The 17,542-nt window shown below is 45.4% G+C and overlaps 1 protein-coding gene across 7 annotated transcripts in view; it reads right to left on the bottom strand.

The window, feature by feature from the left end:
- EOMES (eomesodermin) overlaps nt 1–17,542 on the bottom strand; it is a 167,210-nt gene that overhangs the window by 3,727 nt on the left and 145,941 nt on the right. For 3 of the 7 annotated variants that reach the window (XM_082193403.1, XM_082193402.1, XM_082193401.1), the window contains one exon: nt 84–238. In XM_082193403.1, coding sequence (XP_082049529.1) covers nt 84–234 — 151 coding nt within the window. In that variant the 5' untranslated portion in view covers nt 235–238. Of the gene's footprint in view, nt 1–83; nt 239–1,567; nt 2,639–9,447; nt 9,516–12,656; nt 12,886–17,542 lie in introns of those variants that run through there. The other 4 variants (XM_082193405.1, XM_082193404.1, XM_082193400.1 and 1 more) reach the window with 3 other exon arrangements.

Raw genomic sequence — 17,542 nt, 5'->3', positions numbered from 1 at the left:
TCTGGATGAAGCAATGAAGGCATGGAAGGAAGCTGAAGGCAAGAAAAAAAGTCTCCTTGCCTGCCCGCTCCCCAGTCGCTTACCTTGCATGTTGTTATCGGCTTTGCCACACGTCACCCACTTTCCCCCTTGGAAGCGCCAGTGGTTGGGATCCGCCAAGATCACTTCCACGAAGACGTTGTAGTGGGCGGTGGGGTTGAGGCCGGTGATGTTGAAGCTCAGGAAGGGGAACATCCGCCTGGTATTGGAAAGAGAAAGGAAGGGGGGAAGGCGCGCATTTACAAAAAGGGAATCGAGGCCGCCTGCATCCCTGAGCCAGGAGCCCCGCTGATGCTCTTTGGCAGCGCGCTCCGGCCTCGGCTAGCGCCTGGACCGAGAGCGGGAGGCAGATGGCGGCTCCCTTCGCGGGGTTTATATTTAGAGAGAGCCGCCACGAGAGGCTTTGGCTCCAAGTCTCGCTCTTCTGCAAACATCCAGAGCGACGGCCTCGGAAGGAGAGATCGGAGAGGGCAGCCTTTCAAATGCAGCACCTCGAAGAATATACCCGGATCCGAAGGCTGGAATAGTTTCAAACCCTCGCTTGCCCTAGGTTATAATTTATCTATCACACGCACAGAATTCCCAGGACAGAAACTAATGGCACATTCTGTTTCCCACCCCGTCCCCAATTCTTTTTATCTCAATCCACAATTATGATGGAAGGACTGATAGTGCCGGTTTAGGGAACACAAATATATTTAAATGGGGGGGGGAGAGATAGAAAGGAACCCTACAGGTATGCCTGTCCTACTTCCAATCAAGCACAAGGATGATTTCGGTGGGGAAGGTTTCGATCGACCAGTCGTTTGTTATAACTGCACTGCGGTACCCCCAATCCCGAAATTTGGTTGGCCTCGCTAGTGCCATAAATCCAGGTCGTTGCCTTCCTCCCCGAGTCCCGATCGTAAACTAACGAAAAAGAACCTTATTACGATCGGATTTTATTTCCAAGCGAAAGCAAGTCCGGTTTTCTGATGCTTAAAAACACCGGCAATACACAGCTCGATTTAAGAAATTTCTTCTTTTAAAAAATAAAATAGTTTTTTTTTATTTCTTTTAAATCAAATTCCTCCCCCCCCCCCATTAGCGTATACTTTTAAGTACATGAACTGGAAAAAAATGAGTTTCAGAGCGCAAACCTGCGCATGTTAGTTTCCTATTAAAGTCCCCCTGTGTCCAATGGCGATGACTCTCGGGTAAATGTGCACAGGGAAAACTTTGAGGCGGGGGAGAGAACAACTGTTGACAATCCGGGGAAACCTGGGACACACCTGATGACAGGCACGCAAATACAGAGAGCAAATGCAAACCAATTCCGCCCCGGATCCCGTAACACTAAACCGAGTTTTCCCAGCTCTTTCTTAACTTGATGAGATCCCGCGCCGAAAGCTCTTCGAGCCGCTCTCCCAAATCGGTTCCCCCCAGACGGATTAACTCCGCGCCATTTCCTCGCCAATCCGATCTGCCCCAAGGTCCCGCAGCCCCCCCCTCCCCGATCCCCCAGGAAAGAGAGAAGCAGCGGCGTTACCTGCCCTGCTTGGTGATGATCATCTCGGTCTGGTGCCGGTGGAACTTGAGCCAGAGCGGCCGGTTGCACAGGAAGACTTGGGCTCGGAGCGCGCCCGCCCCGCCGGGCATCGCCAGCGCGCCCAGCCCGCCGCCGCACGAGCCCGCCGCCGCCGGGTAGGGGCTGTAGAGGCTGCCCGGCGGCGCCCCCTGGCCGTACTGGTAGGCGCCGGCCGCCGCCGCGAAGGGCGTCCTGCCGGCCGCGCTGGGAAAGCCCCCCGGCGGAGACAGGACCGAGCCGTAGGGGTAGCGCGCGCCGCCCGGCGCCGGGTACATGGAGCCCGGCTGCGCGCCGCCCGCCGCCCCGGCGTAAGGGAAGAGGGCGCACGGGCCGCCCAGCTCGCCGCCGCCGCCGCCCTGCGGGCCGGGCGACTGCAGGTAGTAGCGCTCGGGGCTCAGGCCGTCCAGAGTGTAGCGCGCCGGCGCCGGCGCCGGAGGCAGAGGCTCTTCCTCCGCCGGGCAAGGCGAGCCTTTGCGCCCGCCGTCGGCCCCCGAGGCCGCTTTGGCAGGAACCTGGCCGGCGGCGGCGAAGGGAGGCGTGTCGGCCGCCGCCTCGGCCTCGCCCAGCAGGCCGGCCGCCGGAGGCCCCGAGGCGCCGCCGAACTTCTTCGTGCCCTTGTCCAAGTCCAGGCGCGGCGGAGACCCCGAGCTGAGGTGGCGCGTCGAGCTGCCGCCGCCGCCGCGGCCGCCCGCGCTCTCCAGCGGGTAGAAGGGGGCGCCGGGCAGGTTGGCCGGGCTGCCCAAGAGCTGCTCCCCCAGCTGCATCGCCTCAGATGAGCCGCCCCGCTCGCCCCCCAGAAGTCCCCTCAACTCCGAGCGCGCGGCTCTGCCGGGAGGCGCAAAACTAGGCGCTCACTTCGCCTCAGCCGGCGACGCAGCAGCGTCCTTGGCTCCCCTCAAAGGCACTGAACAAGGGCTTGGGCCGCCTTCTGTGGGAGCCTCATTTACAAAAAGAAGAAGCCGCCGCCCCCACCCACCTGACCTTCCCGCCTTTAAATGCCACACAATTGACTGCGATTGACCAAGCCGGGGAGCGCTTTTATAGGCGCGCGCGCTCTCCTCTCCCGCAGCCGGGGAGGGGCTTGGAGGCGGCTCCCTTCGCCGGCGAACCTCTCCTTCCCTCGCCCACCTATTGGCTGGTCTCGGTGACACTAATTTAATTAGACAGCTACTAATTGGAGCAAGTCACCTGCGACTCTTAAGTGCTTTTTAAAATAATTTTTAAAAGATCTCACACGCCAGCCCCCTCAATTCTTTACATGAAACTTTATGAGGCGGGGTGTGGGCAGAAGCTGCTGGGTATTTAGAGTATCCCCTACTTGACATTGGCTAACAAAAAACACTACGATTAAAGCTTTCCTTAAAATGTAAAAGCGAGGCCTGGGTTTTTTTGGGCGACGTCCTTTGAAGGCCACAAGTCAACTTTCTGAGGGGAGGAGATGAAAAGGGAGCCGACGCCTCGGCGCTCAGCGGGGCCGTCTGCGTCCTAAGCGGCCATTTCCCTCCTCGACGAGGGGGGCCTCGCCTTCCCGGGATGGCCGGCCTCGGAAAGTTCCCTCAGCAGCAGCGGCGCTGGAAGGCTCCCCTCAGCCCTGTCAGCGCTGGAGGAGGGAAGAGGCGACGGGGCCCATTCCACACCTCCCCTCGAAAAGGCGAGGGGCCCCATTCAGGCGTCTCGGGCCGGAGTCCGGCCTCTTCCCTTCTCCCCGCGCCGAAGGCCCGCCCCCCTTCCCCGCAGTTGCGTCGGGATGTGTTTGTGCAAGACCTGCCGAGCACTTCACACCTTCGCCGGGATTTCCTTTAAACCAGGCGGGGGAGGGAGAGGACGAGTCGCGCTCTCGCTTCAGAACACCCTCGCCTCCTTCTTCCCCCTCGCTTTGAAAGGGGGAGGGAGAGAGAGGAAGAAAGCGAAGCCCGGGAGGGGGGGGGGAGAGAGGACAGGGGAAGGGGAAAGGGTTTGCCAAGGCAATTGGCTGCTGCTGCTGAAAACAAACAAACAGCCCTGGCTTCCCTCGTCGGAAGGAAGCAGAGCAATACACAGCTATTCCACAGCAGCCCGACGACTCCTTTCTAGGCCCGAGCGAATCGGACGGCTAACCTAACTCGCTTCTTTCAAGTTCCTTCCCCGCGAAAGCGCTCTCCCTTAAGAAACTACGCCTAGAAGCGCAACGAGGGAATCTGGTCTGAATCGGGATCGTCTGCTGCTTCGGTTTCGTTCAGGACAGCAAGCAAGAAGGGAGGCGAAATGGTCCGTCCCATGAACAAGAAAAAAGCGAGGAAAGCTTTCCAGATTTCGCTGGAGATTCAGCTGAGCCTGATTAGTTTCAGAGCCCAAGCGGGGGAGAAGCAGGCTCAGGCGGGCAAGCGAGGCTCGCGCTTCTCTTGCGCAGTGCTCATCAACGAGGCTTGCGCAAGAGAAAGACCCGTGGAACCGGCTCCTGAGTTTCCGGGATCTTAGAGAGGACCCGGGATGGGGCGCTTTGGGGGAGATGCTCCCAGTGGTACACTGTCACCTAAAAAAGCAACACACAAAACAAACACCTCTCTTGCACAAAGGCCTCTAGAGTGGCACAAACATTGCATTTGAGAAAGATGCGAAGGGACGGTGGCAGAGCAAGAGGTGGAGCTGCCGAGCTGGTCCGGCGGCCTATTCTTGAAACTGCTTCTAGCTGAGTCTCTTATTTCATTCCGTCGCGCAAAAGCTTGATATTTGCAAATGGAAACAGGAACGAGGAGCTTCCAGTACGGAGAGCAACAACAACAAAATCCCACTCCGAATTTGCAGTTTCTTTCTCTCTTCCCCCAAGTCTTTATTTCTTGCAAACCAGGGCATATTAGGCGTCCGGGTGTCAGCGCTTTGCGGATATTAGGCCGATGCAAGTTGTTATAAAATATTTCATTTGCATAGGAAGAGATTAAACCTGTTGGTCTGAAGACCTACCGATATTCGTATCAATAGGTTTAATTCCCTCTGTTTCTGACAGAAGGGAATAAACGTTTTATCTTAGTTATTTCTTTTTTTAAAATCAGTTTTCAAAGAGACTTCAAAAGCTACCCTTTGCTCATCTTCAAACGTGCTTACATTTCTTCAATGCCTGAAATTTTAACATCGCAACTGCTAAACCTTGAAAAAATACCTTAGCATTAATAAATAGTAAATAAAAGCAAAAGAAGTTCCTTCCCCGTTCCGTTTTATAAAATATTGATTACAGACGGATCCTAACCATGCTTAGATAGAAATGATTTCTACGGCTTGCCGTGGAATTTACTCTCAAGTAAGCCCTTGAAGTTAGTTTCTCCTTTCACTGCGAAAGCAGCTTATCTGGTCTGCTGAGAATTTGTCTCTTTTCCTTTAAGCCACAACATTTGGCTTGTAACACGCGTTTGTTGGTTGTTCTTAAATATATGTGCACCGATTTCTTCGAAACAGAAGCAAAAGGAGTACATACTCTGTCCTTCCAACCAACAAATAGCAGGAGACAATGTTTTGGGTGGGGGCGATGAGCAAGAAACAGAAGTTTTGTCTTGCTGTTTACTCTGGCACTGACTTTACTTGCCAAATCAGATACTTCTCCGACTGAAAGCGATGCCCTTTGGGACTATGTTGAAAAAAGCTCAAGATGAAGGCTGTAGTCTTAAACAGTCTCAACTGGGTGTTAAAGGGGGACTTACTTTGGAGTAAACATGTATAGGACTGGGCAGCACAGGAAATAATTTCAGACGATATCATTGGATTTATCGCTCCCCTTCTTCCCAGCTTGTAGCTACTACAAATGTACATACACTACTCTTGTTAAAATTTCCAGTTATTTGGATTTACATAGTTTAAAAAGTACACATTTAAATAAAAGGCAATGTTATCTTTCTTTCTTTCTTTCTGGACCCTAAATCCATAAACGTGCTCCTACAGTCTAGAGTCTTCACCCGGGATTTACAGCAAATTTGTTCAGAACATACGGTCAGTGAAGCAATAATACATAGCTGTTAGAATGAGAAGCTCATTAGCGTCTGTTTGTAACCTCCTCGCTTTTGCAGCCCGATCTATAGGAGTACCGCCCCATATATTCCAACAGAAGCTACTTTCAGCTACTGCATAGACACTTGAGGTTGCATTTAAAAGCTGCATTTTCCGGCACCCTCCGCTGCAAAGACACTCTGTTGCGTTGTGGGTTGAACTGCTGGGATGAAATTTCCTTAGACCCAGTCGCAGCTGAAGCGGCTCTAGTCATAAATTTATAACCAAAGTCACAAGGAGGGAACAGAATGGTTTGCTTACAATGCTCAGTCAATCAGCACCTTGGAGAGAGGCAAGAGCAAGCCAAGTCAGGAAAGACTCGGCGTTTCTGGTTTCTACGCTCACCTTTTAAACTTATTTCGTACCTCTTTTCGCTGTTTATGAAGCAGAGCGATTTGTCTAACTGCGTCATGTGTTCCTTTCCTTTCTGCTTGCATTTTGGTTAAACTCATCTTTCTTTGGCTAGCATCCTCCCCATGCTTGTTTGACAAAGGTGCAACGGGGGGTGTGTATTTAACCTGACATTCATTTGAACTAGAAAGAGCTCTCTGTAGTGCAACCTTGACGGCCAAGTTCCTCCACGTTTTGTTTTGGTTTTTTTTTTGTCATGAGGGCTAGGAAAATCCTAACCCATTTTATGGAATTTAAATCGGGACAGGAAGCTGTCTTACTCTTTTGTGGATGTTCTAAACTGACCCAGATTTAGGGTGTAATCCAGAACCACTATTAGCCACAGAGATCTGGCTGGAGGCTGTCTGCAGACTTTTGCAGATCCAGTCCTGTACACAATGGCCTTGCCTTTTTACTAAATTCTCACCGAATCCTGACTCATCAGATACCATACACTGCATAAAGTCAACTCTAGTCCATGAAAGCTGATGCGGTAATTAATCTATTAGTCTTTAAACTGCCTCAATGACTCTCTCTCTCTATGTGTATGTTATGTAGACCATCAAGCTGTTCTAGGAGGAAAACTAAGCAAGTAGTGTGAGGAATGCTACAAGATCAAATCTCGACAAACCACCACCGTAAACAAAAATAGTGAACTGCCAAAATCTACAGTAGAGCGACATATTAAGTAGGTCAAGCAAAACGACACCAAGCAGTGTGCAAGCTTTTGAGTTCTCCACAACGCAAAGCAAGGTGGGTGGGGAGAAGAGAAAAATACATATATTGGCTGATATTGAAGTCATGAAGTCTGCATCTAGTCCCAGTCCACTTTCAAGATGAAGTGTTGTAGGCATGCCTAGTACATGAGGCAGGTTTCAGGTTGCACCTAAGGGTGTTGGAGAGAAGGAACATGCCATGGCTGACCTGTCCCATCTTTGGGAATATAATCTGAAATCATGTATCTGCTGGGAAGCCTTAATTGCTATTTCAAACACAGTAACTTGTGCAGACCACATTTAACACAGTTCAGGTTTCCATAATAATGCTGTCATCATGCCCTGCCTATGAACTGTCAAAAGCAGTGGTTCCCAACTGGTGGTCCATGGATACCAGGAAGTCTGCATAACCCAACTAGGGGTCTGGGGCATCATTCACATAACAAAAACTACCATAGTACCCCCAAAAAGTAGGGGGTCCATGGCTTGGCTTTTGAAAGACAGGAGGTCCGCAGTACTAATTGAGAACCATTGGTCTAAAGCATCTGTCTATCTAGTGTTAGGAAAATGGATTCTTATTATGTGCCATATAGTACTAAAGTCTGAGACACGGCAGTAAAGGTGATGGCAGCTACAAGCATTCCACATCACCCAATGCCACAGTTCATTTTAGTTAAACCTGAGTACAGTGGTACCTCTGGTTACGAACTTAATTCGTACCTCCGGTTACAAACTTAATTCGTTCCAGAGGTCCGTTCTTAAGCTGAAACCGTTCTTAACATGAGGCGTGCTTTTGCTATTGGTGCCTCCCACTGCCGCTACGCGACTTCTGCTCACATCGCGGGGCAAAGTTTGCAACTGGGAGCATCTACTTCCGGGTTAGTGGAGCTTGTAACCCGAAGCATTTGCAAGAAGGATGGTACATAACACGAGGTTTCACTGTATTACTAAGTTCAGAAGCCATTCTTTTCTTCCTTCTTCTCCTAACAAAAGGTTCTTAGCAAACAAATTCAAAAAGTGAAATATTTTCCCAGACTCATCTCCACCACCTGTTGAGTTTCTGCCTGGGACACAGCTGTTAATGTCATGTCAGGACCCCTGGATGGTGACTCTTATGTTCATTCCTTCTTTAGGAATATTTTTTCAAGAGGCTCAGAGTGCAAAGCACGTTCTAATGGGACACACTCAAGGCTCTGAACAGGTCAATTAAGTAATCCACACTTCCTAATTTTAAACATAATGTTTACTTGGAAGCAAGTCTGAAGCCTAATAGGGCTTACATTGAAGTAATGTGCTCAGGATTGCAGATCTTAATGGCACCAGCTCTCTTTCAGTAATTTGTTGTTGTTTTGTTTTGTTTTTTGAAATCATTTTATTTGATTTTACAAGTGTAGAATTATTAGAATACTAACTATATATCTGTATATAGAGATTTCTCTGAATCTCCAAACTTCCCACCCTCCCCTCCATGGGTCCTATTGTTGACATTTTCAACTGCATATTATTTCATAATCTATATTTTATATCTCTCCATATTGTCCATAATATTTGTTACATTACAAGTGTTATTAGAATCCTGATAATGTTTTCATCTGCTTATCGTGGTCTCCTAAATAAATTATAGTTTTTTCTCATTCTTTCTTGAAGTTTCTGTCTTCTTGATTCCTGAGCCTTCCGGTCAGTTTTGCCATTTTGGCATAGTCTATCAGCTTGGTTTGCCATGCCTCTCTGGTAGGGACTTTGTCTTCTTTCCATCCCTGGGCTAGTAACAACCGTACGGCTATTGTCACATACATAAAAAGTATTTTCTGCTTTTTGGGATGTTGGTACCTACACTTCCTAATAAAAAAGCTTCTGGTTGTTTTTGTTTTTTTACAAAAGTTATTTTGAACATTTCCCCCCCAATTCATTATATATCATTTCCCATAATGCTTTTATTAGCTTACACAACTATCACATATGGTAAAAGGTACCTTCTTCTGCTTTACATTTCCAGCAGGTATTTGTACTTGTCTTATACAGTTTTGCTAACTTAAGGTAAAGGAACCCCTGCCCGTTAGGTCCAGTCGCAAACGACTCTGAGGTTGCGGCGTAGGGAGCTGGCGTACAGCTTCCAGGTCATGTGGCCAGCATGACTAAGCTGCTTCTAGCGAACCAGAGCAGCACACAGAAACGCCGTTTACCTTCCTGCCAGAGCCGTACCTATTTATCTACTTGCACTGGAGTGCTTTCAAACTGCTAAGTTGGCAGGAGCAGGGACTGAGCAACGGGAGCTCACCCCATCGTAGGGATTTGAACTGCCAACCTTCTGATTGGCAAGCCCTAGGCTCTGTGGTTTAGACCACAGCGCCACCCGCATCCCTTCCACCGGCGCATCATTTTCATCTGATTTCCTTTCAGCGTACAACACCAGTAATTTATAGTTTTGATGAAATGTAAAGAATAGGAAAAGAAGAAGCAGTATATAAAACCACTTTGTAAAATTTCAACAGGACTCTTTTGGGGGAATACCCTCCTTTCTCATATATGTATTTTCTCAAGCACTGAGGACTTGAAGGAGAAGCTTGGAGGGGGGTATTTGAAGGTGTGCTCCCACTCCATCAGCGAATGGGTGGCAGGACTGCACCTTTCTCAAGATCTGCAAACCCTATCTTTCGAACCACTATGGAGGTTTGAAGGAGAAGCGTGGAGAGGACTGTTTAAAGGCCTGATCCCATTTACCCATCGGCTACAGGGGCAGATGGGCACTCGCTGCCAGCCCCCGTATCAAACCCCATGGAGGTTTGAAAGTTCCATGGCTCGCTTTGAAGTCCCTACAGTCACAGTATCATAAGGAGACATAGCTGACATCACCAGGACATCAGGTGATCAACAGGTGGGCAGCCACAAGCATCTGTTACCTTTGGCCTGCCCAGCTTGGGGGAAATAAAGATCTGGCTGTCCTGCCAGAAAAGATTCCACACCACTTTTGTAAGAGATAGTGAAGTTGAGTTTGGAGCAAGCTGTAATGACGGGGGTGGGGGTGGTGAGGTCTAATGGGGGTCAGGCTGGGTTGGTGAGCAATGCAAACAAAGGTGGCAGCCCCTAGAACTCCATATTTTTTCAATTTCTTCCATCATAGTAAACTCATTTCTTGTTTCATAAAACATCTGTGGTCTCAGTTTATTCTAAATACTCTCATGATTAGAAATTTGATAATCACACCACCTAAGGAAGTTTTCAGAGAAACTCCAGGAAAATTTTGGAGGCTATCTGAGAATGGCCAGCTTGGCAAATAAGTAATTTCTTATCTGGTGGTGGCAAGTACCTCAAATAAGGAAAGTGAGGGCACAAGAGATGGGTATACTCTTGTACGCACAACAAGAGATGTTGTGGCCAAGTTGCTCTTCCCCAGATACCCAGGGGACCAGGCTGGAATATGACTGTTACAGAGCTACATGACAATTCTACAATATCTGCAATTCTGCACCAACAAGGAAGAAATATTAATTCAGTTGTTCTTTAATTACAAGGAAAAGAATACATGGCAGCCACTAATAGCTTGATTATATTATTAATTATCACATAGTTCTGTCTCAAATGATGTGTCTTAAAGCAAAACTCTTTAAGAAGTTGAAAATTAAATGACCCTGATCCTGTAAAATATTTGATTAACACTCTTCATTTTATGCATTATGAATCATTGCACTGAAGCAAAAGGCAATTTAAAATGGACATATGCTTTTGCAGGATTGGTTCCATAGGGTTTAAAACGTCAACTAGGATGAAATATATTTCAAAGTTGCAATTGTCAATTAAATCTGTTTCGGATTTAAAATCAGAGACAATGACCCTATTCCCCATATATATAGTAATTCTCCTCTAAATCTGGTTAGTTTTATTGTTTTTCTCTTTAATTTTTATTAAGTATTTACCTTCTCTATCTGTTTACATCACATATTTTAGAGCTATATGTTTTGATTTAGCTGTACTATTTTGTACAGTCTTCTAGAAATATTTACATTTTGTAAACTTCTGAACTGACTTTTCCCTAACTTTCTTTTTTCTTTTCTCCTCCTGTGATGAGGCTGCATTTTAATGTTTCAATGTTTTAATGTTGTATTTTAATCTTGTTTTTAAGTTGTTTTCATTCAACTTGTTTTTATTATTGCTTGTTAGCCACCCTGAGCCCTGCCTTGGCTGGCGAGGGCGGGGTATAAATAGAATTTATTATTATTAACTAGACATGACAAAAGAAACTATAAATATAAGCACCATTAAGAAAGGAAATGTAGACAGGTAAAATTAGACAGGTAAAATTAGACAGGTAAAATTAGACAGGTAAAATTAGACAGGTAAAATAACCCCCTCCTGCATGCGTGCGCGCGCGCACGCGCACACACACACACACACAGAGAGAGATGCAATGCAGCTTGCAAAGCCACAGAAGTCCACAAAAGTTCTCTCCTTCTCACACATAGATACAAACGATTAACATAGCTACTCCTTTGCACCATGGAAGGTACCAGATTTCACTATACAAAGTAGACATTTTTCATCTATATACCTGCCAATTAAGAACTGCGCTTCATGTGGCTGATAAAGCGGTTGATTCTAGTTCATGAAAACTTATGCCACAATAACTGTGTTAGTCCCTAACAGTGCTTTGTTGCTGTTTTTGCTTCAATAGACCCAACAGAAAGACCTGCACCCTGCCTTGCTGGCCCTTTCCCATCCGGCCTGGGAGAGTGGAGTGCTGACTGACTCCAGCTACAAAAGCTGAGGCTGTTGAACAGATTCTTAGGCTGGAGTATTGTTTACTGGGGTGGGGTTGAGAGAACTGTTGCTGTTATTATATTATTGTTGTATCTTTAGTTTTAGATCTTATGATTTATGTGGAAATTGTTTCCATTAGATTGTGTACTTTTTGATGTGTTTTATTTATCATGACTTCTGTTATGTTGTTTGTAATTATGTAAACCTTGTCATGTTGTAAGACACTTTGAGCATAGTTTCAACTATGGAAAGACGGCATACAAATAAAATGATGATGATGATGATGATGATGATGATGATGAGGGAGATGCTTCCAGTCCAAGAACAGGTACCTGTGACATTCCAAGCATTGTTAGGCTGCAGCCCCCATTATTCCCTGACCGCTGGCCATGTTGACTGGGGCTGATGGGAGTTGTGGTCCAGCAGTTTCTGAACAGCCACAGATTACCCCCTCCTGCTACAGTCCTTGACTGAAATGCACCTAGCACTTCCGATAAAGAATGAACATAGTGATGTTATTCCCTGCATAGTATTTTCACTCCAGCAATAGCTATTATATTTGGGGGGGGTCCACTTTTACTTAGCAACAAATGCTATTTCCAATTGATGAATATTCAGGAATTTGCAACAACAGTGATCTAGCCGAAGACAAAGGAAAACCATCAAGACCAGTATCATACACTGCCTGGCACAACTAGCCTGCTGAAATCATCTGGACTTGTTTGGACTCATCCAATCCCTTGTCCTACAACCGCTGCAGGGAAAAAATGCACCTTTGTTGCTCATTTATGACACTTTGTATAATTAGGTTGATAAAAGGTTATTTCTCTCATTATCTAGGTAGGGAAGAGGGAGTAGGGGAATCTGCCATTGCACAGGCAGTGAAATGGCATGACCTTCATTTTCCCACGAGGAGGTTTTTCCATGCACAACCATGTTCATCCTTTAGACACCTAGTTATCAAGTGCGAATTTTGGCACTGTCCTGATCTTCTGACCACATGACAGAGGGATCCACATATACACCATTTTTAGAAATTTCATTTTTAACCAAGGTTGGTGTTTGACTAGTGCTGGTGGTCATTTCCCCCCTCTATCTCATTGGGCTGCGATTCTCCTTCGTTACACTCTCTTCATTCAATATCTCCAATGTTTCCTGAATTGGATCCATTTTACCTTGTATTTTTAGATCTCTGCACGCTTGGACTCCTCCTCCTTTAGCTTCTCTTCTTCTCTCTTTATTGTCATTCTTGCATCGCTAGTCCTTCTTGTGTCTAACTCTCAAGTTTTGTGTGTGTCTGTCATCTCTCTGTTCTGGAACTCACTGCTTCTTGAATTTCACACCTCTCCTTCCTTCCTTCCTTCCTTCCTTCCTTCCTTCCTTCCTTCCTTCCTTCCTTCTTTCCTTCCTTCCTTCCTTCCTTCCTTCCTTCCTTCCAAGTGTTGAAGCAGCATCAGAAAACCAGATACTTTAACCTCAGATCACTCCCTCTTGGCCTTCATTTTTATCCCTTTTGTTTCTTTTGAAATTGTCAAAGGAACTCTGGAAGTTGTTTTTTTTACCAAGTCTGATCAATGGTTCTTCTAGCTCAATAGTGTTTGCATTGATTGGTTCTCTAGGTGTTTGTCCTAGCTCTGGAAAATAGGAGACCTTCTGCAGGCAAAGCAGATGGCCTTCCCCTGAACAAACTGGGCAAGATTTGTGTGTGTGTACATCTCAACTCATGTGCCATGAAAAGATCACCACATGGGGATGGGAAACCCACAATCTATTTGTCCAGTCTGTTCCTGAGACAACAAATTCAAAGTAGAGCAGAAATACTGGTTTCTCATCATGTTCAAAGTTCTTCCCATACATGGGTGAAGTCCTTTTTACAACTACAGTCGTACCTCCATTTTCGAACAGCTTAGTTCTCGAACATTTTGCTCATGAAGGCCACAAACCTGGAAGTGACTGTTCTGGTTTGCAAACTATTTTTGGAAGCCGAACGTCCAACGGGGCTTCCGATTGGCTGCAGGAGCTTCCTGCAGCCAATCAGAAGCCACACTTTGGTTTCCGAATGTTTTGGAAATCAGATGGACTTCTGGATTGGATTCTGTTCATCTTCCAAGGTACAACTGCACTCTGTATTATTATCATCCCCATTTTATGGATGGGTAATTGAACAAGAGTGAATTGCCCGCTCCCAGCTTGTGAATCCAAAGCAGACATAAAAATTGAATTAAGACCTTCTTGGGTTATAGCCTGGCTTCTTAAGCAACTAAACTATATCACATTTTTGTTCACTTTGGCAGCTTTGAAGTCAGACTTGAACCAGTAGGTAGCAGAAAACACACACCATCTCCTTTGTTTGAAAGGAAATTCTATAGCAGGCTAGAATGGTTAAACTTTGAAGTTAGTTGTTTCATGTTGCCATATTAGTGTTCTGTGGAGAGTCAATTCATTTGTTAATTGGAGTAATCTGCAGCCATTTAGAGGCTACAACTGTTCATGCACATTTCAGAAACTCTAACAGTTTGAAGGAACAGAACAAATGACCTGGCTGAGACAAAGTTCCCCTTCCCAATCAGAATTAACATTTTCAGACTTTGCAAATTGAGGAAGCTGTACTAGTTAAATTCAAATTCTTTATAAATTGGTTCACTTTAAGGCAATGCCAATCTTTTGTGGTTGCTAATATTTTAGCCTAAGGGCAGGTAACTATAGTTCAGTCAAATTTTATCTAAGCATCTATAATCTGCTTTTCAACACAAAGGGAAGAACAATATTTAATCTCAAAAAAATCAAATGATACAAGACATTTATAGAGTCTAGGCATACAATAAATTCAATGCATGGGAATGCCAACTGGATCTGTCACTGTGTCTTAAACATCACTGTGACATTAAGCTGGTGAAAATCATTTGCTCCCCATGCCAGGATAAGGTGCCTTCACTTACTGACTTTCAGAGTTTGTCCTCGTCAAATAATAGCAACTACTCACTGACTAGTACACAATAGTACAGACTGCCTTATGGGGCTTTCTTTGGCTCATAAGCCTTTATGCACACTGGATGACAAAATATTTAACATGCAAATCTTTAAGAGAAAGTTGAACAAAGTTACAGCACAGAAGCACTAGTGGGCACCATTATGATTTGTTCGTGTTCTTCTAAAATGTGCAGCTCTTTTAAGATTTTCTGTCTCCTAGCTCAGAGAAAACGAACTGTTCTTTTTCTCTTTGAATGGTCTCATGGGGAAGAGAATGACAGCACAGAGAAGGAAAGTACTTAGATTGAGCTGGCAGAGCCTAAAAATGGAAGAAAAGAGGAAAATAAATCCAGCCTGTATGCGTTGTGTGCAGAATTTAATAGCTCTAAGAGATGTACATAGTGATGTACATTTTATGTGCAGTTGTATACTATGTTTGGCCCTACAGGGCTGGATTAACCAGTAATCTAAACAAAGTATAATAAGGCATCAAAACTAAACTAATCCTTAATTTGCAGATCCTCAGAACAACCCATGAATACAGATAACTGAGTGCAAATAGGGTGGGCAGTGTGAATGTGATAGTTGTGTGATCATTGTAAGGCTGTGTTGACTCAATAATACAAATTTCCTAGGTTTTGTAGGGAATTTCCACAGCTCTGTAATAGACCATGCACTTTTCCATGCAAAGGTTCCAGGTTCAATCCATGGAACTGGTGTAGGATTTGATACTTGGGGGTCGGTTTTTTTGGCGGAAGGGTATCTGAAGACAGAAGTTTGGAAAGAGAAAAGTCTGCAGTGGATTTAGACTCCAGAAGCTCAATTCAGGGATAGATGATGATGATGATGATGATGATAATAATAATAATAATAATAATAATAATAATAATAATAATAATAATTTATCATTTATACCCCACCCATCTGGCTGGGTTTCACCAGCCACTCTGGGCGGCTTCCAACAAAATATTAAAAATACAATAAAACATCAGACATTAAAAACTTCCCTAAACAGCCTTCAGATGTCTTCTCAAAGTCAGATAGTTGTTTATTTCCTTGACATCTGAGGCTGTTTAGGAGAGTGTGCTGGGGAATACAGAAATTTACTTGGAAGCAGTGAGAACCAAAGGAGGAGGAGCTGGGTCAGGTGGCTTGCACCCCTTTCTCTCACAGTATAGGCTTCAGTGTGTGACAGCAGAGCTTGCAGGCCTACATTAATTATTATAATTAGGGTGCTTCTTTCTCTAAAGTTTCCAAATCAGTTTTGGTGCCCTTTAACGGTTTTCTTTCTTTTAATGTCATTAGGTGGACTGACTTAAGGGAGTGTTTTTTGTTTTTTTTTTTAAGAAAACAAAACACTTATTCTTGTTATCTTTGCTAATATTGAGCAGAGAAACTGGTATTTCAGGGGAAATCCCGTAAATCTTGGGGGGACCCCTTCACTAAAGCCTAATCATTCTGAGACACAAATATAGAAAACCTGGGGGGAAATCCCCAGACAGATGATTTTTTGCTAGCTAGGGGGCAGCACTTGTATGTGTGGAGAGGTCACCAAAGCTTGTTATTTTTCCTTCCTGTGTTTCTTCCTGTCTGTGTGAGTGGGGAGGAAGACAGCTGTTAGAGGAAAGGGTTTCTGGGTCCAGGTCATACTGCCTTAGGACCTTACTTAAATGTGCTTTTTTGGTCTATGAGTGTACACCTGTGAAACAGGCACAGAGCAGAGTTGGGTTTGGTCTGTCCATCTGCAGTTGGTGTTTGCATTAAGAGTTAACCGTCCGGCTGGTTGGCTTTTCTGCATGTGGAATAAGGGGGCATCACCCCCTTTTGCCCCTTGCTTCAGGCAGCAAAATGCCTTGGGATGGCCCTGCTGCAGACAAGGAACTGCTCTGCCTTCAGGAAGGGGACACTCACTGTGGATGGAGTTAAAAGGCAAAGTGGAGAGTCAGGAAGGATCACATTTGTGTTGGAAGCAAAAGCCATCTAAATCATCAAGAGACCAGCTTGGATGGCCACCGAGAGATTTTGTCAAGGGTTTTAGACAACTAAAATCAATTCATCCACTTTATCTGTTTTGAACATACTGGAGAGGCAGCTAAAGATGTCACAAATGGTTAGAGTTGCCTGGAAACCTTCAAGGTGTCAATTGACTGTATTTTTAGGTACAGGAATGTTACATGGACATGCCAGTTTCACCAGTGATTTGGAAGGAAAAAAAGACTAAAAACAAAACAAATGGACTTGGCAATATGCAAGGGAATAAAAATATCATGAGAGTGAAGCTGAGTTGAAGCAGGGTAACTCAAAATCAATATTTTGCTTTTAAACTCTTAAGGGGAGGCCCTGGAGGGCTGCACTCATTTTGTCCTCCTTACTTATTATCCTCAGAGGACTGGCTGAAAAGTGTCAAGATGACTCCATACTTACAGCTAGGACATTCCTCGCTGACAAGCCACTTGTTAGACTATTTGGCTGCTGCTTCACCCCCCTAGCATGGGGTTTGTGCAGAGGATAAAATAAACAAAACAAAGCCCCAAACTTGGAACAGGTGGAATGTGCCCAATACAGTGGTATCTCTGGTTACAAACTTAATTCGTTCTGGAGGTCCGTTCTTAACCTGAAACTGTTCTTAATCTGAGGTACCACTTTAGCTAATGGGGCCTCCCGCTGCTGCCTCGCCGCCAGCCCACGATTTCTGTTCTCATCTTGAGGTAAAGTTCTTAACCTGAGGTACTACTTCCAGATTAGTGGAGTCTGTAACCCGAAGTGTCTGTAACCCAAAGTGTCTGTAACCCGAGGTGTTCGTAACCTGAGGTACCACTGTATGAAATTTCAAGCACACTTCTCCCTTCCTTCCTGCCCATGCTTGCATCAAACAAATCTCTTAGTTATTGTGGCCACTCGGACTTAATTTGGATGGTTGCCCACGGCCTATCCATTTACTACGAATGACTGGTTTTTGGCACGTTTTGCATGCTACGCAAACAGTTTCTTACACAAGGAGTATAATGTGGCAGAGGGACGTTATGCAACAACATGGCCACCATTTCTGTAAATTTTAAAACAAAAACCAAAGCAAATGATTGTGGTACTA

This window comes from Podarcis vaucheri (genome assembly GCF_965113315.1).
Source record: "Podarcis vaucheri genome assembly, chromosome: 12".
NCBI lineage: Eukaryota > Metazoa > Chordata > Lepidosauria > Squamata > Lacertidae > Podarcis > Podarcis vaucheri.
The sequence above is the reverse complement of the archived record's forward strand: the minus strand, read 5'-3'. Positions and strand labels throughout refer to the sequence as shown.